Source organism: Oncorhynchus tshawytscha, linkage group LG33 (assembly GCF_018296145.1).
Source record: "Oncorhynchus tshawytscha isolate Ot180627B linkage group LG33, Otsh_v2.0, whole genome shotgun sequence".
Taxonomy (NCBI): Eukaryota; Metazoa; Chordata; class Actinopteri; order Salmoniformes; family Salmonidae; genus Oncorhynchus; species Oncorhynchus tshawytscha.
The window spans coordinates 32,174,447-32,200,524 of record NC_056461.1 but is presented as its reverse complement, the minus strand read 5'-3'; the positions used below and the strand labels follow the sequence as shown (position 1 = coordinate 32,200,524).

Here is a 26,078-nt window from a genome sequence, read left to right as displayed (position 1 = left end):
TGACCATCATTATGTTTGGAGGAAAAAGGGTCAGGCTTGCAAGCCGAAGAACACCATCCCAACCGTGAAGCACGGGGGTGTTAGCATCGTGTTGTGGGGGTGCTTTGCTGCAGGAGGATCTGGTGCACTTCACAAAATAGATGGCATCATGAGGGCTGAAAATGATGTTGTAGAAAAGGCCCATGGAGTTGGTGGAATAATCCTTTAATTCATTGCCATTTACTCAGCTGGGCCAGGGGCGCTTTAATTAGGTCAGGTGGAAATGTCCGTCAGATCTCAACTCCATAAAAGGGGGAAATTGCCATCGCCTGATCTCGCTGCTTTCTCTTCCTTGACTCCATCTGATCCAGAAGTTCTGTGCGTCCATGAATCCACTTAAGTCCACCGACTCTGTTACCTTTCATGTTACCTTTCATCTGAACTATCTTTTGCGATCCGGAGATGGGCCATCAGTTATTGTTAATAGTTATTACCGCGGAGCGCGGCTTGGAGCACAGCTTGGAGCGCAGCTTCAAACATATTGTGTAATGTGAATTGTCAATGATCACGGCCCTACGGCTCCTCATAGGCCAATTATGCAATCGATATGGTTCATGTGTATTGAAATTAATTATATGGACACATGAAGACAATTGAAAGAGTGAAATGAGAAACGTCATTGTTTGCTAACTGATTGACTTTGATCATGGGGATTATAGATCGTATCACCATTCACTGTTTGTATTCTTTCATGATTTATGATAAATAGTTACGAGCCTAAATGACTCACGGATGATTACTATTGACTTAATGAACTGGACTGTTGAATTCCCTAAACTTATGTTAATAATGAATGATCTGATTTGATCTTTGATTATGAATTTGATTGGATACATGTTATTTGTTTCCTTTGTGATGCAGCACAGACTACTCAGTAAATATACCACTTTATGGTTAAAGGAATTCCTGCCTCAGTCTCATCCATTCCTCTGTCACCTGACACGTGACCACCTGTTCACCTTCACTGTCAGTCATCCTACCTGTCCAGCTACCCACACAGATTCCACTAATCTTTCAATGTGGATATATCGAAGCAACATCTCAAGACATCAGTCAGGAAGCTAAAGCTTGGTCGCAAATGGGTCTTCCAAATGGACAATGACCCCAAGCATTCTTCCAAAGTTGTGGCAAAATGTCTTAAGGACAACAAAGTCAAGGTATTGGAGTGGCCATCACAAAGCCCTGACCTCAATCCCAAAGAACATTTGTGGGCAGGACTGAAAAATCATGTGCGAGCAGGGAGGCCTACAAACCTGACCCAGTCACACCAGCTCTGTCAGGAGGAATGGGACCAAATTCACCCAACGTATTGTGGGAAGCTTGTGGAAGGCTACCTGAAACGTTTGACCCAAGTAAAACAATTTAAAGGCAATGCTACCAAATACTAATTGAGTGTATGTAAACTTCTGACCCACTGGGAATGTGATGAAAGAAATAAAAGCTGAAATAAGTCATTCTCTCTACTATTATTCTGACTTTTCACATTCTTACAATAAAGTGGTGATCCTAACTGTCCTAAGACAGGGAATTTTTACTAGGATTAAATGTCATGAATTGTAAAAAACTGAGTTTAAATGTATTTGGCTAAGGTGTATGTAAACTTCTGACTTCAACTGTATGTATAGTGGCCAAAGAATATGTCCGATGGGCCTCTTAAGCTAACAGTCCGATATGCTTTAGACAGCTAGCGGGCCGCGGCTAGCAGGCTAGCGGGTGGGCATACAGGGGACGTCAAGATGGAGGAGTCAGTTGAAAAAACCCCTCGGGCAGAATTACGTTGGTAGTCCAGTCGTGATGGGTCAGTGGGGGTCCAGGTTTTGTAGCCCAAGGAGTGGCTGATGGGCCTCTTCGGCTAGCCGGGAGATGGGCCTAGCAGATGGGCCTAGCAATGGCTTACTGATTACTAGCTAGTAGCCAGCTTTTGATGGGGGTTCCAGTTCTTAAGTATAAAAAATAGCAGATCCGTACCACATTGGGTGAGGCAGGTTGCTGGAGACTATTCATTCTGTAAATGGAAAGTGATATTAAAATATATCCGAAATATATACGGAAAAAAACAAGGAAAAATGTTATTTAAGACAAAACACTAAACTAAACTAAATAAAATAAAATAAAAAATATTGGAAAAAATAGCATAATGGTACTCTCTTGGTTTGTACACTATTAAAAGTCTTGTTGGAACACTCAGTGAACATTTTAAGGAAGTTATTCAAAAGCATCTACATAACCTATGTAGATTAGCATAAATAAAAACTCTATAGCAACATTTTCACTTCTGTTCTCAGAAGGTTTAAAAAAAACTTACCGGTCAGGGAACGTATGGCTTCGTTCCTACAAACAATGTGAAACCCCCACAACTTCCAAGGAACCAAATGTGTTAGCTGGTTATACACTGACACACTGTGACAGACTCACGCGCACACACACATGCACACGTACACTCACTTGCACACACACAGACACAGGTGCCAGAGAGGACAGCACAGCCAGAGGCATAGCAACGAGACCCATCTTGCTCAACAAAGGGGGGAGACAAGGGTTATGAAGGCGAGGATTGTTGAGGAGGTGGGAAGGAGGGGAACGGGGGTGAGGAGGGGGAGGGTGGTGCTTCCTGTCAAACTGGAGCCCCTTCAGTCCTACTCCGTCATCACCGCCGACAGATTAGATCACTATGCAGAATCTCTGAGAGAAGAGTGGAGAGGAGGAGAAGAAGGAGAGGTAAACAGAGGGAGTGTTGATAAAGGTGGGAGATATATACACAGAATGAGAGAGAGAGACTCAATGGGCACTTGGCCTCCATTTTTTCTTTGAAGTTTCCTGAGACTGAGTGGGGGTTTGCAGTGAGCGGGCTGACCTGTTGGGACATGATGACCACCCCCCCCCACCCACACCAAACACATGCCACTCCCAACAGTGATATGGGTTCCCGAGGGCTGAACCGAGAGAACACCTCTGGGAGGCCCCCGATACCAAACTAGCAGATGAGTCACACAGAGCATTGTTTTGGTCACAAGTTTCATTGGGTGTCCTAGTCTGTTGTTTTTCGACATGTTACTCTCCTAGCTGCTAGCACTATACTCTTAGGAAAAAAAGGTGCTATCTAGAACCTTCAAGGGTCCCCATAGGAGAACCCTTTGAAGAACCCTTTTGGGTTCCATGTCCACAGAGGGTTCAACAGCCGAAGAACTCTTTTGGAACCCTTTTTTCTAAGAGTGTACACTAGAGAGTGAAATTCAGTTTGAGTGATATATGACAGGCTTAGTGCGTACAGAAACAGCTTATAAAATAATCAGTGGTGCTTTAAGAGCCTACTATACATTAGCGTGTTACTGACATTGGCATTGTGTAGTATTTAAGGTGCTTTTAAGTGTGTTAGGTTATCTATTAGTAATGTGTCGTTTCTGTGAGAGGATGTAGTTTCTGTGGATGTCTTTATTTCTCAGACTTAATTACATTTCTTCATCAGCAGTAATTTACACTGTGACTGCTGTGCAGTTTTTCAGAGTAGAGTGGTGGGGGTCTGTAAGACTGTGTGTCAGAGGAGGCTGGTGGGAGGAGCTATAGGAGGACAGGTTCATTGTAATGGCTGGAATGGAACAAATGGAACAGTATCATACACATCATACATGGAAACCACATGTTTGACTCAGTTCCATTTACTCCATTCCAGCCATTATAATGAGCCCTTCCTCCTATAGCCTCTTCTGGTGTGTGTGTGTGACTGAGCTTGCTGCTCAGGTTGGTGATGACACGCCAGCAGAGAGAAACATCCACAGACATGCTGGGGCTCGCTAACACGTCAGGGTAGGAGGACACAGGGAGGAGAAAGAGAGAGAGGTTTCTAGTTTTGATTGGTTTCAATGCAGATCCTCCTGTGGTTTCAGTGTTTATAACCCAAATCAGAACCAGATGATGGGAGTTTGGGGATAATGATATTGTGTAGAGACCACCTCACCAACCTGTCCAGACCGAAAGGAAGCTGGGTGGGGTCAGCATGGGTCAGGGGTTAACTGGCCCCTCTCCTGGGGTGAATGGGTTAGTCACAAAGAGAAGATGCTCCGGGCTAGGGGGAGGCTGGGGCTGGGGGAGGCTATATGTGGCCTGCTATACTGGCCATCTCCTCCGCTCTGTGGGAGTTTCCTCTCTCTCTATACTGGCCATCTCTTCCACTCTGTAGGGGTTTCCTCTCTCTCTCTCTCTCTCTCTCTCTCTGGTCTCCGCTCCAGCTTGAGGGCCTGGAAGAGGCTCTGCTTATCTGATCCAGGCAGGGAACAGTTAATTGCTTGACAGCAATGGGAAATACCTCTTTGCTCACTCCCTTTCTCTCTCTCTTACTACCCTCCCTCTTTCTTCCCCTCCCCATTCTCTCTCCTTAGCGCTGTCGCCCCTCCTCTTCGGTCCTCTCTCTTCCTCTCTCTCTTCCCTCTCTCTCTCTGCCTTGCTGTGAGTAGGTGTTTCCCTACTGTGGGTGATTGGTGTGCGCCTATATAGGATTGGAGACGCTCTGGGTCTAGTGCCCACTTGCCACGCGCTCCCCACAGGACTACCTGGTTTTTTTGTGTTTGTTTTTTTCCTTCGAGGATTTACACTTTCAACTGACAGCATGTCGGAGGGCAGGAAAAAGGAGAAGAAAGGGAGAACGAGTGGGGGGAAAAGAGCACGGAAAGAGGAGAGAGAGCGCAAAGAGAAAGAATTGAGCGATCCAACCACAGGTAAAAAAGAATGGCTGGAGAGGACATTTGGAGAGGCGTGTGTGTGTGTGTGTGTGTGTGTGTGTGTGTGTGTGTGTGTGTGTGTGTGTGTGTGTGTGTGTGTGTGTGTGTGTGTGTGTGTGTGTGTGTGTGTGCACTTGATTGTGTGTAAGTATGTGCACACTTGGCACAGACCTCAATTCAACATCTATTCCACATTGGTTCGACGTATTTTGTTGAAATGACATGGAAACAGCGCTGATTCAACCAGTGTGTGCCCAGTGGGTGTGTGGATGTGTTGCAGTAGTGGGATTGCAGGACCTGTGAAAGAATGCATGGCCTTCAAAGCTTACCGCCAGGTTGTCACATGGAAGGGATGCTGCAGCATGTACATGTAGGAGCACATCTGGCTTGAGCGGTGTAGCTACACTGATGTGTCATCTAATGTGCTTTTTGCGTGCGAGCCCAAATCAAAGCCCTCAATGAGCTGGGGACCTCACTGCGCACTGCACACACCACGGTAACACCACGGCAACACACAGCTGTGTTGGGAACACTTTGACAGAGGCCGCAGGGTGTAACTCCTGTTATTTTTCGGGTTTCATATTTCACTTTCGCTTACGTGTCTCATTATATAGCAGCCTGAAACTGTTGTTTGCTTCTCCCATGTTTTCCCAGTCCCTTATAGACAAGGCTTATGGAGCAATACAATTGACAGAATATGTTTGAAGTACTGTATCACACACTACACAGTAACTTTATTTCTGACAGTATACAGTTAACATGGACCAACAGAACACACCCGGGGCTGTTCGCTGTCTCCTAGCTTGTGTCCTGTGTCCAGTGGCTCATTCATTTCTCACAGGAAACCCCTCTGCCATTGGAATTGCGCTGCAGCTGCATTCGCAAACGCATCATTTTGCGCTCTCACTGGCGGCTGCTGCAAGTTGCAGCGTGTTACTGCAGTTTGACCCTGGGTCGCAGGGTAGACCTACCCCCATCTCAAAGTGGTACTCTCCTCTCTCTGTCCCATGCTAATAGAATTAACATTTTATTTAGGTACTATATGTTATTTCTTACTCTCTCCCCCACACCGTCTCTTTCTCCCTGTTACACACACACACACACACACACACACACACACAGACACAGACACAGACACAGACACACACACACAAATTAGGGTTGGGAATTGCCAGGGACCTCAAAATAAATTATCACAACACAATATTTATTGCAATTCTCACGATGCTATCTACAGTTGAAGTCGGAAGTTTACATACACCTTACACCTTACATACACGTACATTTAAACTCAGTTTTTCACAATTCCTGACATTTAATCCTAGTAAAAATTCCCTGTCTTATGTCAGTTAGGATCCCCACTTTATTTTAAGAATGTGAAATGTCAGAATAATATTAGAGAGAATGTTTTATTTAAGCTTTTATTTCTTTCATCACATTCCCAGTGGGTCAGAAGTTTATATACTCTCAATTAGTATTTGGTAGCATTGCCTTTAAATTGTTTTACTTGGGTCAAACGTTTCAGGTAGCCTTCCACAAGCTTCCCACAATACGTTGGGTGAATTTGGTCCCATTCCCCGTGACAGAGCTGGTGTGACTGGGTCAGGTTTGTAGGCCTCTCTATGCTTTTTTCACGAACTTTCTATAGGATTGAGGTCAGGGCTTTGTGATGGCCACTCCAATACCGTGACTCCACATCATTTTCCTATTTTTGTTTCATCAGACCAGAGGACATTTCTCAAAAAAGTATGATCTTTGTCCCCATGTGCAGTTACAAACTGTAGTCTGGCTTTTTATGGCGGTTTTGGAGCAGTGGCTTCTTTCTTGCTGAGCGGCCGTTCAGGTTATGTCGATAAAGGACTCATTTTACTGTGGATATAGATACTTTTGTACCTGTTTCCTCCAGCATCTTCACAAGGTCCTTTGCTGTTGTTCTGGAATCAATTTGCACTTTTTGCACCAAAGTACGTTCATCTCTAGGAGACAGAATGCGTCTTCTTCCTGAGCGGTATGAAGGCTGCGTTGTCCCATGGTGTTTTTACTTGCGTACTATTGTTTGAATAGATGAGCGTGGTATCTTCAGGCGTTTGGAAATTGCTCCCAGGGTTGAACCAAACTTGTGGAGGTCTACAATTTTTTTTCTGAGATCTTGGCTGATTTCTTTTGGTTTTCCTATGATGTCAAGCAAAGCGGCACTGAGTTTGAAGGTAGGCCTTGAAATAGATCCACAGGTACACCTCCAATTGCTTCTAAAACCATGACGTTATTTTCTTGAATTTTGCAAGCTGTTTAAAGGCACTGTCAACTTAGTGTATGTAAACTTCCGACCCACTGGAATTGTGATTCAGTGAATTATAAGTGAAATCATCTGTCTGTAAACAGTTGTTGGAAAAGTTACTTGTGTCATGCACAAAGTAGATGTCCTAACCGACTTGCCAAAACTATAGTTTGTTAGCAAGAAATTTCTGGAGTGGTTGAAAAATGAGTTTTAATGACTCCGACCTAAGTGTATGTAAACCTCTGACTGTATATTGCAATTCGATACAGCAATTTGACTATGATTCGATGTCCAAACATATGGTTCACCATTTTATGAGTAGAAGGCCATTAGAAAACGAGTTTTGATCACTCATGGAAACAAAAGTTCTGAAAAACATTTTGTCTCACCATTTAAAAAGAAGATGGAGAATGAACTAGAGAAATATAAATAGCTGGGTTTTGGCACATGTACAGCTGTCTCGTACTAGCTAGCGTTAACTACAATTTTTTTGAGAATCCATACTTGGAGTCATATAATCTATATCGTTTCATAAATTATATTGCAATACTGTACTGTATTGATTTTTTACCCTCCATCGCTAACACACACACACACACACACACACACACACACACACACACACACACACACACACACACACACACACACACACACACACACACACACACACACACACACACACACACACACACACACACACACACACACACACACAGTATGTTGTGGTTTATCCATGAATTCAATACTAGACTGGGAGAAATGTATCCGCTGTCATAGTGGGGGTTTTGCAGCCAAAGCTAAGGCATCTGTGACTGTGTGAGTAGCCCAGCCTGTGAACCCTCTCCAGGGCTATAAAAGAGTGCCTGTGCACCTCAGTCTGCCCTCACTAGCCCCTCAGTCTGCCCTCAGTAGCCCCTCAGTCTTCCCTCAGTAGCCCCTCAGTCTGCCCTCACTAGCGTGTTACACCCATGTCTGAAATGCAAGGCTCCCAGAGAGAGAGGTCAATCATAGACCTGGGAAGTCACACTAAGATCTTAGATACCGCAGCTTCATTAGCACGTCCCACAGACCACAAGACCTGTATTGTATTGTCTTTCACGAGAGAGAGAGGCCACGACCAGAGTTTACTTGCAGGCAGCTTTCCTGTCATCCATCATCCTCTCTCAGTGTTAGGTGGACTCTATGACACTGTCCTCTTTTCAAGTGCAGTAGATGCCTGTTTGATCTCTTGTTCTGCTCATTCCAGCCCTTAGGTCAACAATTGTTCTGCCTAGTTCTGCATCCCTCCGCTCCATTGTTAAACAGGTGTTGTGTCATTTGGTGGGTCAGTCACCCTGTTGTGTACTGCATAATTATTATAATAATTATTATAATATTGATAATAATTGCAGCCCATTTATCAGTGTGTGGTGTTCGTGTCTGTGTCTCTGATCCCCAGTCAGACAATGTGCCTATTTGCACAGCTAGGAGCATTGTGTTATATAGCTAACCTGATGGTAATTTGCAGTGTTTTGTCTAGTGGAAAAAAGGATAAAAGAGCACCTGAGAGACTCCATTTGCCCTCTCTTAAGGGAGGGAAAAGAACTAAGCACACTTGTTCTTCAGTTTATCCCACCTTACTTTTAATTTTTGCTGTACTATACTGCTTGCGACTGCACATTTATTCTACATGCAGCTGTAATAGTTTATTGGAGTCTTAACACTATAGTTCCTGCTGTAGGGCTTTTTTATCTGCTTCATGTTGACATGCTAGAGAAGAGAATGGCATGTGCTGAATAGAACACAACACCAAACAGAACACTTGTGTTCTAGTTGGATGACTTCCTTGATCAGGGACTGTGACACAGTGTTGACCTCAAGATATTCATTTATTTTATTTTACCTTTATTTTACTAGGCAAGTCAGTTAAGAACAAATTCTTATTTTCAATGATGGCCTAGGAACAGCGGGTTAACTGCCTGTTCAGGGGCAGAACGACAGATTTGTACCTTGTCAGCTCGGTGATTTGAACTTGCAACCTTCCGGTTACTAGTCCAACACTCTAACCACTAGGCTACCCTGCCGCCCCCCAGCTCAGCAGTAATGCTTGCTTGTAGAAGCCTATGGCTGTGCAATGGCATAGCCTTATTTTGTTAATTTAGTAGACAAGACGCTCCGTTTTGAATTTGTGATAAAACTGTTGTGTATCCCATCAGTTAGGCATTTTATTATGCCCATATAGGCATTTACTTCTGTAGACCTAATGGGATCTTGTGTGTGAACTCAGCATGTGTAGAGGGCAGTGGCGGTCAATGCCGTTTAAGATGAGGGAGGATGATGTATTGAAAAATAATTATGAGCATGGCTTTATTTCTATTATGTCATTCATATTCCATTCACCCAGCTCAATGTAACATCGATACGTTTAGGTTACTACATGACACTCAAAATGTCCCTGTACCCATCATGCGGTTGCTACAACCTAGTCTATGAATGAAAGTTTACAATGTAGGTCGAGGGAATTTTTAATAAACAAAGTGACAGACCGCCTAGCACACTCTTTCCTGCATCTAGCTAATTTAGGATGTAATCATTAGTCCAACAGTTGCAAATGAGAGTTTCTATTGGACAAATTCAGGTATGTTAATCCTCATTTTGTTCTGTTTGCTTACAGTGAAGAAACCTTTTTCAATAGAATCGGCGGAATGAATACACCGCTGATTACATGCAAACACAGTTCACTTTCATAGCAGCCACATAAAAGCAGCATGATTACTTTGACCATTGTGTATATATAATTCCTTCTCCCAACAATCTATGCGCTCTCCTCCTATCACCTTTTCCCTTCGCTTGTGGACATCAGCTGTCTGTGACCAGGCCAAAGTTTCCTTTCATGGCCGCTAACTTCTATACACAGCCTACAACATTGTCACGTCATAGTCAACATTCTGTAGCTACTAGAACTAACGCGTTAGTAAGCCCGCTACAATCATGCAGTACAGTGTACAGTCAGAAAGCAGTTTAGCAGTTACACCGGCGGGCCCCGGTGGCAATAAATGAATAAAACCAAAAGCTTTCCTTGACTTGGAAGAGTTCCAGTGTTGGATAGCTATAGCTAGCTAGCTAACATAGCATCCCTCTCTGTTTGAGCCGGGTGTTTGAGTAGGCTAAACTAGCAAGCTGACTTCGGTAGCTAGTGAAAGTTTTAAAAAATACAACCAAATATTGCTCTCTCGCTTTCTCTCTCTCTTTCTCTCTCGCTTCTCCTTCATTTTGAAATAAATTAATTTGTCTAAAACTGTTCAAATATTGTATTTTTCTCTCTTTGAGTCAACTACTCACTACATTTTATGCACTGCAGTGCTAGCTAGCTGTAGTTTATGCTTTCAGTACTACATTCCTTATCTGATCCTGTGATTGGGTGGACAATATGTCAGTTCCTATTTATTTAAACTTTATTTAACCAGGCAGGTCAGTTAAGAACAAATTCTTATTACAATGATGGCCTACCAAAAGGCAAAATACTTCCTGCGAAGACAGGGGCTGTTAATACAAATAAATAAATAACATAGAAATATAGGACAAAACACACATCATGACAAGAGAAACAACACAACACTACATAAAGAGAGACCTAAGACAACAACATAGCAAGGCAGCAACACACGACACACAGCATGGTAGCAACACAACATAGTAGCAGCACAAAACATGGTAAAAACATTACTGGGCACAGACAACAGCACAACGGGCAAGAAGGTAGAGTCAACAATAAATCACCTAAAGCAGCCGCAACTGTCAGTAAGAGTGTCCACGATTGAGTATTTAAATGAAGAGATTGAGATAAAATTGTCCAGTTTGAGTGTTTGTTGTAGCTCGTTCATGCTGCAAGAGCGCTGATCGGTTGGAGGACATCCTACAGAAGTTTTCATAATTACTGTGTAAGTCTATGGAAGGGGGTGGGAACCATGAGCCTCATAGGTTTTGTATTGAAGTCAATGTACCCAGAGGAAGACAGAAGCTAGCTGTGGTGCTACGCTACATACAGAGAGCTGCTGACGCTACTGTAGACCTTCATTCCAAAACAGCGTGATTTAATATATTATTTGGTAACGTGAATATATTTAGTACAGTTTTATCTAAAAAGTATTACTTATTAATGTCTCACAAGAAGAACTGTGATGCTTGCCTTGGTTTCTTTTTTGTTGTGCCTCGCAAATGCACATCAACAAATGGAACGCCAGCATCAAAGCAAATAAACATTGTCTTCAAGATAAAATGTAAAAATATATAAGCCACCAAATAGTTTTACAGTATTTGAAAAAAATAATATGGATCTCTGGTTAAAGACCAAGTTTTGACAACTGTTTGCGTACTCATGCTCATCCCCAGTAGCACATAATGTTGAACCATATATGTTTCTTAGACCTTGGTGAGAGTGTGGTTGTTCTATGGTTATTTTGCATACAACCTTCCCACAATTTTATGGGAATGGTGCAGTTGCCTGTCTTTTGAAACATTCTCAGCACATTCAAGGAGCTTGAACCCCCCTCCCCAAAAACACCAGTCTCAACGTCAACAGGGAAGAGACGACTCTGGGATGCTGGCCTTCTAGGCAGAGTTGCAAAGAAAAAGACATATCTCAGACTGGCCAATAAAAATAAAAGATTAAGATGGGCAAAAGAATACGGACACTGGACAGGGGAACTCTGCCTAGAAGGCCAGCATCCCGGAGTCACCTCTTCACTGTTAACGTTGAGACTGGTGTTTTGCGGGTACTATTTAATGAAGCTGCCAGTTGAGGACTTGTGAGGCGTCTGTTTCTCAAACTAGACACTCTAATGTACTTGTCCACTTGCTCAGTTGTGCACCGTGGCCTCCCACTCCTCTTTCTATTTTGGTTAGGGCCAGTTCGCGCTGTTTTGTGAAGGGAGTAGTACACAGCGCTGTATGAGATCTTCAGTTTCTTGGCAATTTCTTGCATGGAATAGCCTTCATTTCTGAGAACAAGAATAGACTGATGAGTTTCAGAAGACAGTTCTTTATTCTGGCCATTTTGAGCCTGTAATCGAACCCACAAATGCTGATGCTCCAGATACTCAACTAGTCTAAAGAAGGCCAGTTTTATTGCTTCTTTAATCAGGGCAACAGTTTTCAGCTGTTTTCAGCTAACATAATTGCAAAAGGGTTTTCTAATGATCAATTAGCCTTTTAAAATTATAAACCTGGATTAGCTAACACAATGTGCCATTGGAACACAGGAGTGATGGTTGCTGACAATGGGCCTCTATGCCTATGTAGATATTCTGTTACAAATCAGCAAATGTTGCATATAAGCTACTGGTAATGTTACCAGGGCTACGTTCAGTTGCAAAACTTTCTCAAACGTTGCAGATAGAAATTCCATGAATAGATATGAAATGCAGTGGGGAAGGTGGGAGGGTTGAGCGGGACTACTAATTCCTATAGCCTAATTTTCTGTACTCAAGGTAGAGAAAAACATAGCTAGACTGTTGTTTTACTATTAAACTCAATGCTGCTATTGTTTTTAATTTCGTAAAGCAGTTTGTGTTTCATAATCAGGCAAAAGGTAACTAACTAGAAGGCTGGTGGTGACTGGTTAGCTACAGGGAAGCAATAGAGTTACCTGTGTGACATATATAATAGGAGGCAGACCCGGAGAGGAGCCTGTCTGCTCACACTCACCGCTTGTTCCCCTGCTTATGTAGGCTGTGTGTGCCGGGTGTGGCGCGTCCTTCCCTTCGCTTCTAATATTTAAATGTCTCGTCAATTGCCACTGAAAAACAGGTGTTTGACTAATATTTTTATCACTATTTTTGTTTACAAAATGAACACTGTGGTAGACACTAGTTTTTAACTTAATCATTCGGAAATGAATGGCTCCATTCGAAATGAAATGTCCAAACTTACTGTTTGCCTTGTATTGTAGTTGGTTAATCTTGTTATCAGGAATCACAAGGACATGTGGAGCCTATAGCAGTGAGAGGCTGGTCTAGCTTTTTAGCCAAGGATTAGTCTGACAGAGGATGTCACCTACTTAACACTAACACTGTTGGCTGGAGATCACCATAACTTTGAGACCACTCTGTTGCCTTTGCAGCAAAAACACCTTGAGGTTAAACCTGAGGATGAGCTCCTATCTCCCCCTGCCTCATCTGGCTGGCTGTGATAGCTCACTCTGTGTGTGTGTGTTTACCCCCTGCACTGTGAATGATCATTACCCCACCCTTTTGAAACTAACAAAAAGTTGTTGACAGTTCTGAGGCTCTGTCTTCTCTAAGCGCTTTCTAACTAAGGTTGTGAAAAGTATGTACAGCTGGGGTAGGACTAAAAATAACGTGTCCTATTGATCTATGATGCATGGTCTTTATTCTGATGAGACATTCCCTTGTGTTTGATTCCGGCAAGTGCAGAAGGCACAGACAGTCTTGAAATGGCCCAGATCATTTAGAGACAGAAATCATTTCTGTTTGACGTAATAAACCCTTAGCCACTCCCTGTAAAACGTGACATACACAGTTGCTCAAATCAGCAATGGATTAGGAGCACTACAGAGAATGTGAGGGTAGACTGGTGCTCATGAAATGGGTAAAATGGATACCACTTGTGGATAAAAATGTTATGTGTCTGCGTGCCATATGAAGGAAGTTTCGCTAAAGCTAGTTAGCACTGGCTCGCAAAACGACCTCTAACTTCCTTCATACGGCACTCAGACATAAAAATGGTATCCACGAGTTCATCTGACTCTGCTTATGTAGAAAACGGCTTCATTTCCAGAATCTCACAGTATCCCTTTAAACATTGAAACCAAGTTATTTTACAATTAGAATCACCAGAATCTGGCAGTAAACCACTCATTCCTTTAATTTACCGTGTTAAATAACAGTAATATTATTGGCTTTATAATAAGGTTGGTAGCAACATGGAAAATCGTTGTGGAAATCTGTTGCAGCTCAAGTCGACTACAAAATCCACAATGCAATTATTTCTCTTTAGCTGGCTGGCTAGCAAACGTAGCTACAAAGCAACCAAGCATGAAAATAATTTGCATTTATTTTGTGTGTTTGTCAATAAGGGTTGCAGGGTGTATACATGGTCTGTCGTACGGTATTTTGGTAAGAAGCCAATTTGACATTTGCTCAGGACATTGTTTTCACTGAGGAAATGTTGGAGTCTGCTGTTGATACTGCAGAGGATTTTTCAGAGGTTTCTGCTGACACATATTCCTTAGTAATTATTGGGGTCAAATTTGTCTCACTTGTGGATTGAGGTAATCAGGCCTTGGTCCCAAATATTAGGCAAGATGCCAGAGCCGACGATAATTTTGAAGAGCTTCAGAATAGCCAATTTGAATTTGTGGTCTGTATATTTTATTGTTTTGTTTAGTATACCATCAACACCACAAGTCTTTTTGGGTTGGAGGGTTTGTATTTTGTCCTGTATCTCATCCAATATAATTAGAGAATCCAGTGGGTTCTGGTAGTCTTTAATAGCTGATTATAAGTTTTGTAAATGATCATGTATAAGTTTGTTTGTTTTATGGCTGAAAAGGTTGGAGAAGTGGTCTATCCAGACATCTCCATTTTGGATAGATGACTCTTTGTGTTGTTATTTGTTTAGTGGGTTCCAATTTTCCCAGAAGTGATTTGATTCTATGGATTCTTCAATGACAATGAGCTGTTTTCTGTCATGCTGTTTATTATTTTTTCTTGGTATATTTCTGTATTATTTTAGTATTTTACCATTTTACCATGTTTTTTTGGTTGGATAGGTTTCTCAATTTCTTTCTTAGGTTTTTATGTTCTTCATCAAACCATTTCTCATTGTTGTTATTTGTCTTAGGTTTTCTGCGGGAATTTAAAATGTTAGCTGATAGGTCAAATATATTGTTCAGACTGCTAAGTTTACACCTTCACTATTGCAGGAAAACATTTTGTCCAGGAAGTTGCCTAGGAGGGATTGGATTAGTTGGTGGCCAATAGTTTTTTGGTAGGTTTCTAATCAAATCAAATCACATTTTATTGGTCACATACACATGGTTAGCAGATGGTATTGCGAGTGTAACGAAATGCTTGTGCTTCTAGTTCCGACAGTGCAGCAGTATCTAACATGTAATCTAACAATTCCATGACAATTCTACACTACCTTCCTTCGGTCTATAGCATTCCTTAAGAGTCTGCAGTTTGTTCGGCTTTGATGCCTCATGGTTGATTATTGCTCTGTTTAAGTAGATTGTGATTTTGCTGTGGTCTGATAGGGGTGTCAGTGGGCTGACTGTGAATGCTCTGAGGGACTCTGGGTTGAGGTCGGTGATAAAGTAGTCTACAGTACAACTGACTAGAGATGAGCTATAGTTGTACCTACCATAGGAGTCCCCTCAAAGCCTTCCATTGACTATGTACATACCCAGCATGTGATGGAGCTGCAGGAGTTGTGACCTGTTTTGCTGGTTGTGTTGTTGTAGTTGTGTCTAGGGTGGCATATGGGGGAGGGAATGCTGTCACCTCCAGGTATGTGTTTGTCACCCTGTGTGCTGAGGATGTCAGGTTCTTGTCCAGGTCTGGCATTTAGGTCACCACAGACTAGTACATGTCCCTGGGACTGGAAATTATTGATTTCTCCCTTCAGGATGGAGAAGCTGTCTTCATTAAAGTATGGGGATTCTAGTGGGGGATATAGGTAGCACACAGGATAACATTTTTCTCTGTTGAGATCATTTCCTTTTGAATTTCTAGCCAAATGTAAAGTTTTCCTGTTTCGATTAATTTAAAAGAGTGAGTTAGGTCTTCCCATTTACCAAATTAACATACCCCCTGAGTCCCTTCCCTGTTTCACACCTGGTAGTTTGGTGGATGGGACTACCAGCTCTCTGTCACCTCAAATCAAATCAAATTTTATTGGTCGCATACACATGGTTAGCAGATGTTATTGCGAGTGTAGCGAAATGCTTGTGCTTCTAGTTCCGACAATACAGTAATATCTAACAAGTAATCTAACAAATTCACAACTACATTATACACACAAATGTAAAGGGATGAATAAGAATATGTAATATAAATATAAGGATGAGCGATGGCCGTGCGGCATAGGCAAGATGCAGTAGATGGTATAGAATACACTACATACATATGAGATGAGTAATGTAGGATATGTAAACATTATTAAAGTGGCATTATTTAAAGTGACTAGTGATACCTTTATTATATCCATTTATTAAAGTGGCCAGAGATTTGAGTCTGAATGTTGGCAGCAACCTCTCTATGTTAGTGATGGCTGTTTAACAGTCTGATGGCCTTGAGGTAGAAGCTGTTTTTCAGTCTATCGGTCCCAGCTTTGATACACCTGTACTGACCTCGCCTTCTGGATGATAGTTGGGTGAACAGGCAGTCGCTCGGGAGGTTGTTGTCCTTGATGATCTTGTTGGCCTTCCTGTGACATCAGGTGCTGTAGGTGTCCTGGAGGGTAGGTAGTTTGCCCCCGGTGATGCATTGTGCAGACCGCACTACCCTCTGGAGAGCCTTGCGGTGGAGGGCGGTGCAGTTGCCTTACCAGGCTGTGATACAGCCTGACAGGATGCTCTCGATTGTGCAACTGTAAAAGTTTGTGAGTGTTTTAGGTGACAAGCCACATTTCTTCAGCCTCCTGAGGTTGAAGAGGCGCTGTTGCGGCGCTATTGCGCCTTCTTCACCACGCTGTCTGTGTGGTTGGACCATTTCAGTTTCTCCGTGATGTGTACGTCAAGGGAATTAAAACTTTACACCTTCTCCACTGCGGTCCGGTTTATGTAGATAGGGGGGTGCTCCCTCTGCTGTTTCCTGAAGTCCACGATCATCTCCTTTGTTTTGTTGACGTTGAGTGAGAGTTTATTTTCCTGACACCACACTCCAAGGGCCCTCACCTCCTCCCTGTAGGCCGTCTCGTCGTTGTTGCTAATCAAACCTACCACTGTTGTGTCGTCTGCAAACTTGATGATTGAGTTGGATTGATGTTTCCTACATTCACCACCTGGGGGTGGCCCGTCAAAGTCCAGGACCCAGTTGCACAGGGTGGGGTTGAGACCCAGGGTCTCGAGCTTAATTACGAGTTTGGAGGAGACTGGTGTTAAATGCTGATCTGTAGTCAATGAACAGCATTCTTACATAGGTAATCCTCTTGTCCAAGTGGGGCAAGAGCATTGTGGGGGGGGGGGGTATACACGGCTGTGACTTTAATCGAAGAGAATTCTCTTGGAAGTTAATGCTGTCGGCATTTGATTGTAAGGAATTCTAGGTCAGGTGAACAAAAGGACTTGAGTTCCTGTGTGTTGTTGTGTTTACACTATGAGTCGTTAATCATAAGGCATACACCCCCGCCCTTCTTCTTACCAGAGATATGTTTGTTTCTGTCGGCGCGATGCATGAAGAAACCTAGAGGGCAACCAGTTGGTCCATCTCCTCTATACCATGTTGTTGTAGGTTGACAATGTCTGTATTTCTAATATCTTTGGTGAAGTCCAGGTTCCTCCTCTTTAGGTCAAAGGCAGATGACGTCAGACCATGGATATTCCAAGATTAAATAGTGAAGACTTTGTGTTCCATAAAGTGTCCAATGTTGTTAGTCATGTGGTTTGGCCTCAGACCAGTAAGTGTGAGCAGAGCCTGCTGAGCATCTGATACACACCATTAGCTTGGGCGAGTGTTTTGTTTGTCCGTTTTGTTCACTATTCCAAAGGCACAAATCGCGAGCGCAATAATCCAGACAAAGAGTCAAAAGAGTTCCATTACAGTTTGTAGAAACATGTCAAACAATGTTTACAATCAATACTTAGGGTCTTTTTATAATAAATCTTCAATAATATTCAAACCGGACAATAACATATTCATTACAGAGGAAAAAGAAGGAACGGCGGTCTGCGTGACCTCGCAGTACACATCTGATTGGCCTCAGCCTAGTCCACTTGTTGAAACAGCTCTTATTCGACACACTTCCACTATAGAAGCCTCTTTCTAAACACTGTTGACATCTGCTGAAAGCCTTGGGAAGTGCAATCTGGCCCCATAGACACAGCATATTGGATAGGCAATCACTTAAATGAAACTTCAAACCTCAGATTTCCCACTTCCTGGTTGGATTTGTCTCAGGTTTTCGCCTGCCATATGAGTTCTGTTATACTCACAGACATCATTCAAACAGTTTTAGAAACGTCAGAGTGTTTTCTATCCAATAATACTAATAGTATGCATATTTTAGCATCTGGGACAGAGTAGCAGGCAGTTTACTCTGGGCACCTTATTCATCCAAGCTACTCAATACTGCCCCTCTGTCACCAAGAAGTTAAAGGAAGAGGTCTGGTCTGTCTCGGTTGGGGTGAGGGAGTCTTTATCAAAAGACTCCCTCAGCTACAAGCTTGGCACATGATGACGTCATCAACACATGCAGTACGAGACTAGAGACTGGGTTTATTATGCTGTAACAACAAACTACCTAGTTAGCTAATAAAAGTTTACAATAGCTTTCCTATTCGTATCTGAATCCTGGGGGCGCAGTTAGTGTTAACGCTGGGACCGCTGATATATGTCCAGGGATCCTAACTCAAACAAGGTGGCTATACATAGCCTAGCTGCTAGCTATCAAGTTAGGCAACCTGGGCTACTATTACCGGATACCAAGCACGCTAAGCGGTTAGCCCTTGTGGCTAGGGCTGCACTTCTATTTGTCTTGGTTTTAGGACCACCGATTTCCAGAGTTTTCTACTGCCGGCATCTCTCATTTCACGGAGTGAATAGAGGGCTCGTCCTACTATCATTACTATCATGCCTCCGAAAAAAGACGAGGATCACATCTCTGCTGGGCAGGTACGTGAACTATTGGAGAAACAGAAAGTTTTCTATAAGGAAATGATACTCCAGCAGGAAAATAACTGTAAAGGCTTCATACAAATGATCATGGAGTCTAACAACAAACGGCTGGACGACCTGCCTAAACATGTACAAGACATTTAAAACAAGCCTTCAGTTCACACAGAAGGATGTGGATGTACTGAAGACCACACAAGATACACTTCCCTGAAACTGTTGGTCTATGCGGAATGAAATCACCACAGTCAGGGAGGCCCTCCAGAACATGTCTGGGAAGGCTGATTACCTGGATGGACAATCAAGGAGAAATAATCTTGTAATAGATGGTATCCAGTAGAGCCAAAGTGAGACATGGGCTGAATCAGATGACAAAGTTTGAAAGCTGTTTTCTGAGGAGCTACAATTGGATCAACAGTTTGACCTGGAAAGGGCTTTACCAGTCTGGGAAACCAGGGGGCACTGGTGGTGCCAATGGTGGTGCCAATGGTGGTGCCAATGGTGGTGCCAATGATGGTGCCAATGGAGCCAGACCCAGACCAATTGTTGTGAAATTCCTCAGCTTCGAGGATAAGCTTGCAGTCCTTGAAAAGCCGAACGCCTTAACGGGTCCTTCATCTTCATCAATGAGGATTTCTCAGATGCAGTCTGTCAAAGAAGAAAGGAACTAATACCAGCCATGAAGGCTGCAAGAGAACGAGGTGACAGTATATCTGAGGTATGACAAACTGATTGTTCACCCTCCCATGGAGTTAGGGGGAGCGACAGACACAAGTAATTCCGGCCACACACACACACACACACACACACACACACACACACACACACTGACTGAGTATCTCCCTCTCAGATTCCAACTGCTGATTCATGTTTGGACATATACATACTGTAAAGCTACCAAAAAAAGGTATGTTAATTGCTCATTTGAATATATGCAGTTTAAAGAACAAAATGCATGAAATATGCTGTCTAGGGCAGTCAAACAATATTCATGTATTGGCAATATCAGAGACTCACTTGAACTCTTCTTTTGATGATGCAGAGATCTCTATACATGGATATAATTTGTTCAGGAGGGACAGAAATAGATATGGGGTGGAGTTGCAGTTTACATCCAGAGTCATATTCCAGCAAAACAATGTAAGGACTTAATGTTGAATGGATTAGAGGCACTATGGGTACAGGTGCATTTACCACATGTGAAACCTATACGAGTTGGTTGCTGCTATAGGCCACCTAGTGCTAATTTGCAAAATGTTGGATAAGGTATCTGATGAAAATAGGGAAACATATTTTTGGGGAGATATGAATATAGATTTTTTTGAACACCAATGAGAAATACACATATTTATTTCTGTTGCAAATGTATGTAACCTGACCCAAGTTATGACATTACCAACCAGAACGTTCACTAATAGGTCCGGTATCACATCATCAACTTGTATCGATCACATTTTCACTAACATGGCTGAACATTGTTCTAAAGCTGTATCAGTGGCACTAGGTTGTAATGATCATGACTTGGTTGCACTCACTAGGAAAACTAAAATACCAAAGGCTGACCCTATGGTAATCTACCGAAGGTCCTACAGAGGGTTCAATCAGGACTTATTTGTGGATGAGATTAAGAATGTGCAATGGTTAGAGGTGTGTAGTAAGGATGATCCTGAAATGTCATTACGTTGGTTTATGAAATGATTTATGAGAATAGCTGATAAGCACGCCCCTTTAAGAAAATGCACTGTGATGTCAATTGGTGCCCCATGGATTGATGATGTGCTGAGAAATGATTCAACGTTATGATGCCAAAAAAGTATCAGATAAATCTGGAAATCGTTAAGAAAATTAAGAAATCGTGTGACCAAGCTAAATACAGGACAGAAGAAGGGATTCGATCAGCACAACATTGACGAAGTAAAGGGTGATGGGAAAAAGGTATGGAGAATGTTCAGCACTATTATGGGTAGGAATTCGTACATGTTTGCCTCTGTTGAATCAGAGGGTATATTTATTACGAAACCACATGACATCACAAACGACTAATGATTTTTTTACAGGCAAAGTGAACAAGTTGAGGAATGCTATGATTCCAACTGATGGCTCCGTGTCATATACCCTTATAAAAGATTGGATCATGAAGGAGAAGCAATGCATGTTCAAATTTCACCAAGTAGAAAGGATGCTGTTGTCTCTTTCTGATGACAAGTCACATGGTACAGACAATCTTGACGCCAAATTGCTTAGAGTAACAACTAAGCAAATATCTACCACAATCTCTCATATTTGTTTTACAAGTGCTTGATGTATAGGGTGTGCTCAGAAGTCTGGAAAGAGTCAAAGGGAAAAAAAATAACTGGTTCTACATCTTATAAGCAAGTAAATTATTGGAAAAAATTGTATCTGTAAAAATCAACGTAATGGTCAACAAAACAAAGGAGATGATCGACAGATGATTGGTTAAAGAGTTCAGGAAACAGCAGAGGGGTAATTGATCACCTAGGTAAACTCAAATGTTATCTACATAAACCGGACCGCAGTGGAGAAGGTGTAAAGTTTTAATTCCCTTGACGTCACATCACGGAGAAACTGAAATGGTCCAACCACACAGACAGCGTGGTGAAGAAGGCGCAATAGCGCCGCAACAGCGCCTCTTCAACCTCAGGAGGCTGAAGAAATTCGGCTTGTCACCAAAAGCACTCACAAACTTCTACAGATGCACAATCGAGAGCATCCCGGCGGGCTGTATCACCGCCTGGTACGGCAACTGCTCCGCCCTCAACCGTAAGGCTCTCCAGAGGGTAGTGAGGTCTGCACAACGTATCACCGGGGGCAAACTACCTGCCCTCCAGGACACCTACACCACCCGATGTTACAGGAAGGCCATAAAGATCATCAAGGACATCAACCACCCGAGCCACTGCCTGTTCACCCCGCTATCATCCAGAAGGCGAGGTCAGTACAGGTGCATCAAAGCTGGGACCGAGAGACTGAAAAACAGCTTCTATCTCAAGGCCATCAGACTGTTAAACAGCCACCACTAACATTGAGTGGCTGCTGCCAACACACTGACACTGACACTGACTCAACTCCAGCCACTTTAATAATGGGAATTGATGGGAAATTATGTAAATATATCACTAGCCACTTTAAACAATGCTACCTTATATAATGTTTACATACCCTACATTATTCATCTCATATGCATACGTATATACTGTACTCTATATCATCGACTGCATCCTTATGTAATACACGTATCACTAGCCACTTAAACTATGCCACTTTGTTTACATACTCATCTCATATGTATATACTGTACTCGATATCAGCTACTGTATCTTGCCTATGCTGCTCTGTTCCATCACTCATTCATATATCCTTATGTACATATTCTTTATCCCCTTACACTGTGTATAAGACAGTAGTTTTGGAATTGTTAGTTAGATTACTTGATTGGTTATTACTGCATTGTCGGAACTAGAAGCACAAGCATTTCGCTACACTCGCATTAACATCTGCTAACCATGTGTATGTGACAAATAAAATTTGATTTGATTTGGTCCTATCACACTTAGAGTACTGTCTGGTTATATGGTCAATCCCTGGTCCTATCACACTTAGAGTACTGTCTGGTTATATGGTCAATCCCTGGTCCTATCACACTTAGAGTACTGTCCAGTTATATGGTCAATCCCTGGTCCTATCACACTTAGAGTACTGTCTGGTTATATGGTCAATCCCTGGTCCTATCACACTTAGAGTACTGTCTGGTTTTATGGTCAATCCCTGGTCCTATCACACTTAGAGTACTGTCTGGTTATATGGTCGTCTGCAGCAAAGAAAGACAAAAAAGCTCCAAATGGCTCAAAACAGGGCTGCCAAATTAGCTCTTCATTGCTCTAACCATATGAATATTATCCAAATGCATCAGAATCTCTCATGGCCTCATGTTAAAAACAAATGCTTTAGGAATGTTATAATATTCAAAAAATCACAGTATTTTTCAGTCCAGTTAGTATACACTAGCAACACGCATAACCATCAAACCAGACAGGCAAATTCAGGGCAGCTAAGACAACCCAAGACAATGACAAATCACCTTTAATCTACAGTTTTATATAGAGCCATAGCTGAATGGAACTTTACCAATCCATATTTATCAGGCAAAAAGTAAATCCACCTTCAAGAAAATAATAAAATAACCTCTAATGCGATAGAGCATATAACTGGACAGGAAATAGAAAGCATCAAATGTCAGGTATTTTATTTATTTGTATTGTCTACTTGTTGAATGTTTGTGAAGCCTTGATTGTGGTTGTTTGTAATGTCTTGTTAATTGGTTTTGGACCCCAGGAAGAGTAGCTAGTGTTATGGCGTTAACTAATGGGGATCCTAATAAAAATGACAAAAATGTCAAAAAATAGAGCTTCTCCTGCTGCACTCCCTCTTTGATTCTGTGTAAGTCCAGCTGAAAGTATTTTGGGTTGCCCTGTTGACAGAGGGGTAGTGTGTTAATATAGCACTACTACATGCCAGGGGATGGTCTGTGTGGAAGATTAAGTTGCGTACGTTCCCATTTTTTGTAGCAAAAGTGTCTCTGGATTGTCCACGAGGAATTGTATTTTTCTATTCTTTCCTTGCCTTCTAATTTTTTACATCCAAGGGGTACTGTATTGTGATAACCTCTGCATAGAGTGATGCCATGGAGCAGGGGTCCTCAAAGGCTTCTGCATTTGGATGGGGGAGGCTGTGAAACTCTCCTGCTATTGTTGGGCTCAAGGCTTTCACACCTCTCACTTTACACCTCAGTGCTAATTGAAGTTGGAGCCAGATTTGTTCTGTCCAAGCAAGCTTGGTAGCCTTAACGTAGCATTCAGTCCTTATAAAGTCAAATAGATTATTGTCATGTACTTTTCTTCTTGGCGTTAAAACGAGCTTCAGATGAAACATTACTCACTCAGCTATTTTCAGGTTTCTGTTATGCTTCTTTTGCTGGTCATTGGTTTGCCAGAGGATTTGCTGTATAGTCCTTCGGAATAAGAATCTTTGTTAGTAGGAATCCTTCCAGGTAATTTTGTCCAAAATCAGTTTGTAGTTTTGGAGTTTTCATTTGGAGTGATTCTTGTGTTGTGGAGGGTAGTATCCTGTGAAAAAAATCCAAGTTTATCCAACTCTAAATCTATCTATCGTTTTTTATCCAATGAAAGGTGACAGAGCTAGAGCAGTGTTTTAGAACACCTACTCATTCAAGGGTTTTCTTTATTTTTTACTATTGTAGAATAATAGTGAAGACATCAAAACTATGAAATAACATATATGGGGCCTCCCGGGTGGCGCAGTGGCCTGGGTTCGCGCCCAGGCTCTGTCGTAACCGGCCGCGACTGGGAGGTCCGTGGGGCGATGCACAATTGGCCTAGCGTCGTCCGGGTTAGGGAGGGCTTGGCCGGTAGGGCTGTCCTTGTCTCATCGCGCACCAGCGACTCCTGTGGCGGGCCGGGCGCAGTGCGTGCTAACCAAGGTTGCCAGGTGCACAGTGTTTCCTCTGACACATTGGTGCGGCTGGCTTCCGGGTTGGATGTGCGCTGTGTTAAGAAGCAGTGCGGCTTGGTTGGGTTGTGTATCGGAGGACGCATGACTTTCAACCTTCGTCTCTCCCGAGCCCGTACGGGAGTTGTAGCAATGAGACAAGATAGTAGCTACTAAAACAATTGGATACCATGAAATTGGGGAGAAAAAGGGGTAAAAAAAATGAAAAACACATAATAATGTAGTAAGCAAAAAAGTGTTTTTTTTATATTTGAGATTCTTCACCCTTTGCCTTAATGACAGCTTTGCACACTCTTGGCATTCTCTCAAACAGCTTCACCTGTAATGCTTTTCCAACAGTCTTGAAGGAGTTCCCACATATGCTGAGCACTTGTTGGCTGCTTTTCCTTCACTCTGCGGTCTGACAAATTCCCAAACCATCTCAATTTGGTTGAGATCGGGTGATTGTGGAGGCCAGGTCATCTGATGCAGCACTCCATCACTTTCCTTCTCAGTAAAATAGTCCTTACACAGCCTGAAGGTGAGTTTGGTCATTATCCTGTGGAAAACAAATGATAGTCCCACTAAGAGCAAACCAGATGGGATGGGGTATCGCTGCAGAATGCTGTGGTAGCCATGCTGGTTAAGTGTGCCTTGAATTCTAAAGAAATCACAGACAGTGTCACCAGCAAAGCCCCCCACGATAACACCTCCTCCTCCATGCTTCACGGTAGAAAATACACATGTGGAGATCATCCTTGCACCCAGGAGTGTCTCACAAAGACACAGCAGTAGTAACCAAAAATCTCCCATTTGGACTCATCAGACCAAATGTCTAATGTCCACTGCTCGTGTTTCTTGGCACAAGCAAGTCTATTCTTATTATTGGTGTCCTTTAGTAGTGGTTTCTTTACAGCAATTCAACCATGAAGGCCTGGTTCACACAGTCTCCTCTGAACAGTTGATGTTGGATGTGTCTATTACTTGAACTCTGTGAAGCATTTATTTGGGCTGCAATTTGAGGCTGGTAACTCTAATGAACAGAGGTAACTTTGGGTCTTCCATTCCTGTGGCGGTCCTCATGATAGTCAGTTTCATCATAGCGCTTGATGGTTTATGCGACTGCACTTGAAGAAACTTTAAAAGTTCTTGACATTTTCCGCATTGACTGACCTTCATGTCTTAAAGTAATGATGGACTGGTGTTTCTCTTTGCTTATTTGAGCTGTTCTTGCCGTAATGTGGCCTTGGTCTTTTACCAAATAGGGTAAAACACTGGTTTCAACATCAACAGTGAAGAGGCGACTACGGATGCTGGCCTTCTAGGCAGAGTTGCAAAGAAAAAGCGATATCTCAGACTGGTCAATAAAAATAAAATATTAAGATGGGCAAAAGAACACAGACACTGGACAGAGGAACTCTGCCAATAAGGCCAGCATCCCGGAGTCGCCTCTTGAGGACTTTTGAGGCGTCTGTTTCTCAAACTAGACACTCTAATGTACTTGTCCTCTTGCTCAGTTGTGCACCGGGGCCTACCACTCCTCTCAGTTTGCGAAGGGAGTAGTACACAGCGAAGGAAGGGAGTAGTACACAGCGTTGTACGAGATCTTCAGTTTCTTGGCAATTTCTTGCATGGAATAGCCTTCATTTCTCAGAACCAGAAAAGACTAACGAGTTTTAGAAG

General features: G+C 42.6%; 1 protein-coding gene across 4 annotated transcripts in view; it reads left to right on the top strand.

The window, feature by feature from the left end:
* nrg2a (neuregulin 2a) overlaps nucleotides 1-26,078 on the top strand; it is a 159,363-nt gene that overhangs the window by 49,347 nt on the left and 83,938 nt on the right. Inside the window, exon 1 of one of the 4 annotated variants that reach the window (XM_024397791.2) lies at nucleotides 4,465-4,751. The exons of the other annotated variants lie outside the window; for them this stretch is intronic. Within the exon in view, the coding sequence (XP_024253559.1) occupies nucleotides 4,643-4,751 (109 nt within the window). The 5' untranslated portion in view covers nucleotides 4,465-4,642. Of the gene's footprint in view, nucleotides 1-4,464; nucleotides 4,752-26,078 lie in introns of those variants that run through there. 4 annotated transcript variants of the gene reach the window in all.